At 31.7% G+C, this 9079-nt stretch overlaps 1 protein-coding gene across 2 annotated transcripts; it reads left to right on the top strand.

The window, feature by feature from the left end:
* The first annotated feature begins 253 nt into the window (after window positions 1–253).
* On the top strand, window positions 254–2731 carry LOC120087241 (Restriction endonuclease, type II-like superfamily protein). Of its 2 annotated transcripts, XM_039044167.2 has the most exons (3): window positions 254–361; window positions 465–1721; window positions 2375–2731. In XM_039044167.2, the coding sequence occupies exon 2, from the start codon at window positions 499–501 to the stop codon at window positions 1378–1380; it is 882 nt and encodes a 293-aa protein (XP_038900095.2). In that variant the 5' UTR covers window positions 254–361; window positions 465–498; the 3' UTR covers window positions 1381–1721; window positions 2375–2731. The 2 variants fall into 2 exon arrangements, with proteins under 2 accessions (XP_038900095.2, XP_038900094.2); XM_039044166.2 differs by having other exon boundaries at window positions 262–1721.
* Window positions 2732–9079: the final 6348 nt, after the last annotated feature.

Raw genomic sequence — 9079 nt, forward strand, 5'->3', positions numbered from 1 at the left:
CATTTTGCTTGCTAAATTCCTTCTGATTAAAAACAATTAGAGTGAAATTAGATCATTTTTCCGCTGCGTATGTCTCGTGTTCCATCACTTTATTATTATTATTATTATTATTGAGGACATAAAAAATCAAGTTGAATAAAATCCAATTCAATATTAAATTATTACATTTGGCCATTTTTACAATAACGAAAAAATAGGTGGTCAATTTTCAAACCACACAATTAAATTTTGCTATTTATAATGGGGAAAAACCCTAATATTGGACCTATGGTTTTGTAAATTTCAGCCCTAACCCAAAATGTAGGGTTTTCTTACGCAAATTGAAACTGGAGGGTCAATTTCTCCCACCACCACCACCATTGTAAGGCAACAATCTTAACTTGTAATCCTTCTTCATCATTTCTTGTTTTAGTTAATGCGTGTATTTCAACATTTATCTCCATCTGAATTTGAGTTTTTCATAGTTTCTTTCGGTTCATTTAATTTCCGAAACCATCGATGTTCAACTGCAAAAAGATATTTGCCTGTAGTCAAGCTATTGGGAACTGGTCTATAAGAAATTTCAATTCTGCTGCTTCTTCTGCTTTAAAATTCGAAACGGGTAATCACTATTCTATTCTTCAGTCCAGTAGTTTTCAGCATTGGTTCAAAAATTGGAACGAGCTTCGAAAGCATAAGTTAACAGCAAGTACTTTTGCTGGGGCAATTGGGTTTTGGCCTCGTCGAAGGGCTCAATTATGGTTAGAGAAACTTGGGGCAATTGATCAATTTTGTGGTAATCTTGCTACTTGTTGGAGTAACATGAAAGAAGAAGAAGCACTTGAAAGATACAAACTTATTACTGGAAACTCTGTTTTGTTTCCTGAGTTTCAAGTCTATGGTAAAGCAAACTCTGTAGATGATTGGTTGGCTGCTTCACCTGATGGTGCAATTGATAAGATGATTTATGGATTGCCTTCACGAGGTGTGTTGGAGATTAAATGCCCATTTTTTGATGGTGATATGAGAAAGGCTTCACCATGGTCACGAATTCCTCTTTACTGTATTCCTCAGGCTCAAGGTTTGATGGAAATAATGGATAGAGATTGGATGGATTTTTATGTTTGGACTCCTAAAGGTAGTAGTTTGTTTAGATTGTATCGAGATGTCGAGTATTGGGATGTCTTGAAAATCGCTTTGTCGGATTTTTGGTGGAAGCATGTTCAACCGGCAAGGGAGATGTGTAGTAAATATGCCATTAACAATCCCCTGATTGAGCTTAAGTCTCTTAGGCCATCACCCAAGCATGAACTGTGTAGTTATATAGTTTGTGAGAGCAAACGGGTTGTTGATAATTCTAAGTTGCTCTTGCGTGAATTTGATGGCAGACTTCAATACTAATGCATTGCATTGCACCTATTGACAATGTCTTCAATGGCTAAGATCATAATTATGAATCTTGGATTTATAGTTTCAGAGCTTGAAGGAGTTCATGTTAACATGAAAATTGGGGAATCTCAACAACGATGCAAATGTTGTCAAACCAAGCATATCTTGAGTTTGACTCGACATCCTACTCGTGCTAGATGAAGGGGTGTGGATCTTCTGAGAGGGTTAGACACGAGTGCCCTATCCTTTTGCATACAATGTCGGCCTCTAGCCACGTGCTAGGAAAGTTTGGCATATGCGATCGTTGCTTAGAAATGTACCAGACATGCCGTGGCACATATCTCAGGGCGAAGGTAAGCTTGTGGAGTTCTGTTTGAAGTCTATTGATATTAGAAAAATCTCAAGGTCATTGTGTTTCTAGTCTTGTTAAAAGTTTTTTGCTGGCAATAGAGTTGAAACAGTATCCATGCTTTGTTAATTTTTAAATTGGTTTTCCAAGATTTTCCATGTTGGATCTTGGAAGAGATTTCTGGTTCCAAGCAAGTAGTATTTCATTTTGTGCCTGATTATAAGATTTTTGGTAGTCTGTTAACTCACTTTATCTGTCCTCCATTTGTTTGTTTTTGATGATATGTTGAAGGATTTTCTTTTTGTACTTAAACTACAGTGTTTCATCTTTTCTATGGTCCAGTCATAGCTGAAATTAAAAATTAGTCTGCTGAGATTACAAATCCACTATCAGACTGCTTACTTATAGGCTAAATATATGTTTTACATCCTAATGTTTTGGATGTTTCTTTTTTTTTTTTTTTTTCAATTTAATCCCAATTATTTAATATTGAGGATTTTCTTTTCTCTTCTAAACTCCTGCCAATCTTTGAAGTATCATGCTATGTAAGTTCGTTATCATCTAGTTTTAACATTTATGAACAGTGAGAGACTTTTCATTTTTAGGCCTGTGAAGTTTAACTGATGTGCATGCCAGTGATGATGTATTTTTGTGCAGCTATGGTTCCCATGGAAAAGCAAGGATTATTTGGATCAATATTGTCTACTCTTATTTTTTGGGTAGAACTTGATAGGAGAGGAACTAGAGGATCTTTGATAGCATCAGTTCCCAATCCTTGTGGTAAGAAAGCTTCAAAACTTACTTATTTTGCAAGTGCAGATGCTAGGTGGTTTGTTTATGTATTATTTTGAGTTTTGGAGTCACCTTGTTACGTAAATTCTTAGTGAGTTTGTTATTTGTGTTTTTGATGGCTGTTGTGTTAGTCTTTTATTATGGACTTTGCCCTGCTCCATGATTTGTCTTAAGAGGACAAATATACTAAGACACAAATATACTTTTTGGTTCATGAGTTAAGAGTGTATCTATTTAATCTTTGAAATTTTAAAATGAATACTTTAGGCTTCGTTTGATAATCATATGGGTTTTTGGTTTTCTATTTTTTGAAAATTAAGGTTATGAAAGCCACTCCTATATATTGATTTCTATGTTCTGTTGCATTTTTAAATCGTTTTTAAAATCAAAGCCAAAATTTGAAAACTAAAAAAAACTAATTTTTGTTTTTAGAAATTGGCTAAGAATTCAAATCTTTACTTATGAAATATTGAAATCATGAGTAAGTAATTGTGAGAAATCAAATATATTTTCATAAATTTAAAATTAAGGTCCCATTTGGTAACCATTTCGTTTTTTATTTTTGAAAATTAAGCATTTGATTTTTGAAAATTATGTGTGTTTCCTCTCAATTCTTCCAATAGTTTTTATGTTCCTTGAGTAAAAGAGTTGAATTCTTAGACAAATTTAAAAATCTAAATTAGGTTTTTAAAAACTACTTTTTCTAGTCTTTTAAACTTAGTTTGATTTTGAAAAACATTGGTAGAAAGTAAATAACAAATGAAAGAAACCTAAAAGTGGAAGGGGTGTTTATGGTCAACCTCATCAATGGGCCCGAAGCCCAAAGGCTAATCTAAGCCCAGTCGAAGCTCGATCTAAACTTGACCCCAAAGTTAAAATTTGACTAGTCCAACTTAGCCCAACGCAACTTATTTATTCATTGGATTGAATATGGATCAACATTTAGATAATCAGGACCAGCCCATTTGAGCCCTATTTAGATCAGCCATCGGGCCAGCCCAATAAGCTTATCATTAGACCAACCCAAATATGTATGCATATGTATAAATCTTCATATATTATATTTTATATATTGAAAAAGTAAATTTTTTAAAATTCTTTTTTAAATATACGTAGATATACCGTAGTTTTTGTTTAACATTAATCTCCTAGAGTATTAAAAACTAATGGGGCAAAATACATTTTTGGTCGGTAGGTATCTATTTGGTTCTTAAGCTTTCAAAAGACACCTTTAGTCTCGAGATTTGAAAAATAGGTTTAAAGGGTCCTTAAGCTTGTTTGATCGTTAGTTGACTAACGGAAAGATGACCTCATAGATGAGGTGACACTTTTTTAATAATGTGAATTTTTTATTATTTTTATATTCATTTTGAAGACTTAAACACGTGTCTCTTCCACTCACCACTAGCCACACAAAACAACTGTTCCTCTTCCTCTTCCTCTTCCTCTTCTCAAGTAAAATCCGAAACCAATTTCTGGCAACTTAGAAAGAAACCCATTTTTCTGGCAACTTCGAATGAAAGAGAAAGAAACCCATTTCTCGCAGGGATCCGACCCCAGAGAATTTTGCCAACCCAAGGGACCAAATCTAATGGGCCAGCCCAAGCTCAGTCCAAAGAGACAAGCCTAAAGGTTGGACCATGAGCTTGGACTTGGGTCGAGCTTGAGCTTCACTTTCTTGAGTCGGACTGGGCGGAGTTGGCCAATGATGTTGGTGAGCTTATAGGATTAGTTAACGAAGATAAAAGGCCAAATTGTTACCAAACATCCATTTCAAATCAATATAAAACTGGTTTTTGGTTTTTATTAGAAGTTGATGGACTTCGTAGAATTCTGCTTTGAAATCGAAAAACTCCATTAACGAAATGAGAAGAGAAGCAGACATGGAAGATAAGAAGTGAAAAAAAAACTCTCTTGGGAATGAAAAGCACTCGGAGGAGTCTATTGTAATTTTCTTTTTTACTCTCTCGCAATTTTATATTTTAAAGAAGTTAAAAAATGTACAAATTAGACTTGTGTGAAATAGATGGTGTAAATTGATTTACTTATTCAAGTTTGAAGTTTAAATTGATTGAAAAATTGAAAGATAAGGTTAAAATTGGTTGAGGGTCAAAAATGATTTTTTTTTTCTCCGAAAGTTATTTTAAAGTATACATGCAATCAAGATATTGACAAGCTACCATTGGTTGTTTTGTATTTTTAAATTCTTTATTAACATGTTAATATTTTAATAGTTGGAGGATGAGTTTGGAATGCATTTTCAACTGTTTAATTTTTAAAAAAGGCTTCTTGTAGATTTCACAAAAGAAGTTTTAAAAATTAGGTCCATAGTCCAGATTTATTATTTTTTACAAAATTGGTAGAAAACAAGCTTAGCTTGTGAAATGTAAATAAAGTATTGATATACTTGATATACATTTCAACATACGATACAATTGATATACTTGATACACTAAAAAATGTCATATTTGCAAAATGAAGAAAATCTGACACTTTAAATATTCTATTCTTAAATTGTCACCAACTGCAATTTTCCTTTAAAAAAAGTTATTTTGAAAAAATCTAGCGTGTTTGGCAACCACTCAAAATAGTTTTTGAAGTGTGTTTTCAATATTTTTTGTCAAAAGTATTTAAATAAAAATGAGTTTTTTTGACATAAATTTTTTTTCTTTTAAAATGTGATGAACAACTTTGATGGATTACTTGGCTCTCTTCGCAATTTGTGTAAACATAATTTTCTTCGACCTTAAACAATCTCAACACATCTATTGTTGAAACTTCGAATAATGATGAATGTTGATAATAACACACCACCTTTGGAAGATATTTGATAGTAAATATATATAGACAAGTTTGAAAATACGAGATTTTATATAGATAGAAAAGCTTTAATGTAAGAAAAGAAGATATTTCTGGCTATGTAATGTTGATCCAAATAGGGGCTGAGAACATGTTTATGTGGTAATCAATCTTTTATGGAATAAGCTTTTGTTCTCCCTTTATTTAGGAAATATTTTTTTCAACGAATTTCTTTTCAAATGATGCGTGGCAAAAATATAGATTGAAGTTGCAATCACATTTAGTTGGACTGGAACAATCATTAAGACTATTGTATGAAACGTTTACTACATTTCTCGCCTTTGACACAAACAATGTTCTTGCAATATTTTAACTGATAATTGTCATTTAAGATAAACATTACAAATAGGTAAAACATAAATGATATTAGAAAATTAAAATTAATTTATATACCAGAGGCAATGAACAACATCAAAATTAGGCAAAAACAACTTTGTCCAAAACTTCTCCATATCTAATTTCTAATAGACAAGTATTGTTGTATTTGAAAGCTTTTGTATTGGTTTTTATGTTTTTGATGCTTAATAAATTATAATTTATAATCAAATAGTGTAACTTAAAATACTATGAAATATCTTAGGTATAATTTTTAGAGAAATTTTCACAAGTAGAAAAAAATGTCAAAACTATTTACAAAAATAGAAAAAAATAAAATATATGTTGATAGACACTTACAGATTCTTATGAGCGTCTATCATATAGTATTAATAATAAACTTCTATCAATTTTTATCACTAATAGACTTCTATCAATCTCTATAAAAAAATATTAAATTTTATTATTTTTTATAAATAGTTTCCCTTATTTTTCTATTTTTGAAAACCTCTCTAATGTTTTACCGTCAAACTTAAATTTATGACTTGCCTTAGTTAATATATATGTTATGAAGGTATTCTTAGAGTTTTATCTTCTTTATAGACTTCGCATTATTTTTAGGGGAAAAAACATATATATAGAAGGTTGAAAGTTTCTTTAGTTAACTTACATTGCAAATCTTTTTCCAGAAAAAAAAAAAAAAAAAAAGAGAGTTACGTTGCAAAATTAATATTTTTTCATTTTTCATATAATCTATATGTAGACTTCTTTAAACTTCTTTTTACTAACCACTTTTCTGCCTTTGAAACTTTGTTTTTGTTTTTTCAACCTTTTCTTGACTGGAGAGCCATGAGTTCTATTAGAATGTCTTGAATTTTTTATCAACGCTTGGAATAATCAAGTATGGAGTGTCGTTTGAATTTGTATTTGACATATTTAATTTAGGGTTTTTTTTTATTTATTTTTTTATTTTTTATGATTATGATCCTAGGGTTTAGAGAATTACACCATGTAATCTCTTTAACTCTAGAGATGCAATTTATTCTGTATTCGATAACATTCTTTTTTAACAAAATTGTTCTCTCTTTATCATAGTATCCAAAAAAGAATGAAAAAAAAAATTGTGGTTAGAGGAAGAAGGAAGTGCAACCTTGGCTAGAAGATGAAACTAATTTCCATAATGTGCATTATGTAAAGAATTTTCCTTTGCAACTTCCACTAAGGCTTCCACAAGCTTCTCCAATGAGATGAAAAGTATTCATACCCTCCTTTTTATCTATTGGAAGGTCTCTAACTTTTATCCTGCCCCAATAAGAGGGAAAAACTTGTTCAATCTCAAATTCCTCATGACTTCACGGTGAAAAAAGAAGTTGAAAAAACCCTACTTTTTGCCGATCAAACCAATGTGGCTTAATCAGGTGTTGTTGCTCAATCCCCTACAGTATCAGAGACCATTTTCATCACTAAGTTAGAGGATGATGTAAGATCCTCGAAACTACCACGACCACCATTTGGGGCCTATTTTTGTTCTCTTCTGGATCAAAGAAAGGTAGCTTGTTTTTCTCCTGAACGGATGACAGCTTATGTAGTGGTTGACCTTCCTACCAAGATGCCCACTTTACTAGTACTAGTAAGGGCGCAGGAAGCAAAAAAATTGCGCGAAGGACGTTTTCTCTCCTCTGCCTTCTTCTCTCAAAAGACCAAGGGGAGAGACAACATCCCTTTCCTTTGGTAGCTCTTTTGGTTTCCCAAGGATAGCGGTAGCTGGGGCAAAGCCTGCTTTCTTCGCTCCACGAATGAGAGAGAAATTTAGAGGAAAAATACTTCCCAAAATACTTGCTTCTTCGGAATCTTCTCACAATACTTGAGTAGCAATAGCCAATAGGTTGTATTTATGGTTAACATCAAATCTACGACATTACCAAGCTCATTATATTTAACATAACAAACCTTAGGTTTTGAAAAACAATAAAATTAAACTTAAAGTTCAATTTGCCATCCTAATCAATCCCTGCACTTAATGCAACTAACTGGCGAGCATAAGGAATGTTATTGTGTCCAACTTGTTGGTTAGTTTTGAATTTTTTGAGTGTCCATCTAATTAATTGGATCAGAGGAGTTTGTCCGGCGTTTTCATGTCAGTCGAAAAGGTTTTCTATTGGATAACCCAATTCTTATGATAAATCAATAAACGAGTCCATAAATAGCCCAATGATTTCTTAGCCAATGAATGAAGGTAATCTTGTTATATCCCTCTCTATCATTGTTATTTTACTTTCCTTGTTTAGTTTATTTGTCATTCTCAATCCCCTGCTCCATGATTGCTTTCCATTGGCAAATTTACTTAATACTACTCAATAGTATACTAGATCGGTATATTATAAATGTATTTGATTATGAGAACTGTCGACAAGTTTGCTCGATGAACATTAATAGTAAATGTATAGATAAGATGGATGAATTGAATTTGAAGTTGGAAAATATGAGATTTTATATAGATAGAAAAGTACATATATTATTTCTGCGCAATAATATAAGAAAAGAAGACATTTCTTGCAGTTTCATGAGCTATTGTGTGTTGATCGAAATAGGCCGGCAGGTCGACAATATGTTTATCGGGCATTCAATCTTCATGGAGTTAGCTTTTGTTCTCCCAAATACCCAGGAAAGGTTTTTTCAACGAATTTCTTTTCAAATGATGGATGACAAAAACATAGATTGAAGTTGCAATCACATTTGGTGGGATTGGAACAATCATTAGGGCTATTGCATGGAACGTTTACTACATTTCTCGCCTCTGACATGAACAAAGTTCCTACAATATTTTAACCAATAATTATCATTTAAGATAAACATTATAAGAAGGTAAAACATATATAACTGTACAAAAATAAAATTAATATATATACCAGAGGCAACGAACAACATCAAAAGTAGGCAAAACAACTTTGTCGAGGACTTCTCCATTTTTATAGTTTCTAATGGATGAGTATTACCTGATTTGAAAGCTTTTGTATTGCGTTTTCTGTTTTTTTTATGCTTAATAGACCCTAATTTATAATCGAATAGTATAGCTTAAAATAGTAAGAAATATCTTAATCCTTTACAGGTAAATTTTACTGTCAAATTTAAATTTAATGGCTTCCCTTATTTAATATATCCGTTGTTAAAGGTATATTTAGAGTTTTGACTTCTTTATTGACTTGTATTATTTTTAGGGAAAAAAAAAACATATATATAGAAGCTTGAATGTTTCTTTATTTAAGTTAAATTGCAAAATTAGATATTTTTTCATTTCCATATAATCTATTTGTAGATTTTTTAAACTTCTTTTTACATTCAACCATTTCTCTATGCTAATTGAATTACATACTTGTTTAGAAAATTGCATTGGGT

The sequence above is a fragment of the Benincasa hispida genome, chromosome 9, assembly GCF_027475165.1.
Source record: "Benincasa hispida cultivar pf3 chromosome 9, pf3_genome.v1.1, whole genome shotgun sequence".
In the NCBI taxonomy this organism is placed as follows: domain Eukaryota; kingdom Viridiplantae; phylum Streptophyta; class Magnoliopsida; order Cucurbitales; family Cucurbitaceae; genus Benincasa; species Benincasa hispida.

What these genes read in the sequence shown, in the direction of transcription:
- LOC120087241 (XM_039044167.2), top strand. Translation starts at nt 499, where the DNA reads ATGTTCAACTGCAAAAAGATATTTGCCTGTAGTCAAGCTATTGGGAAC.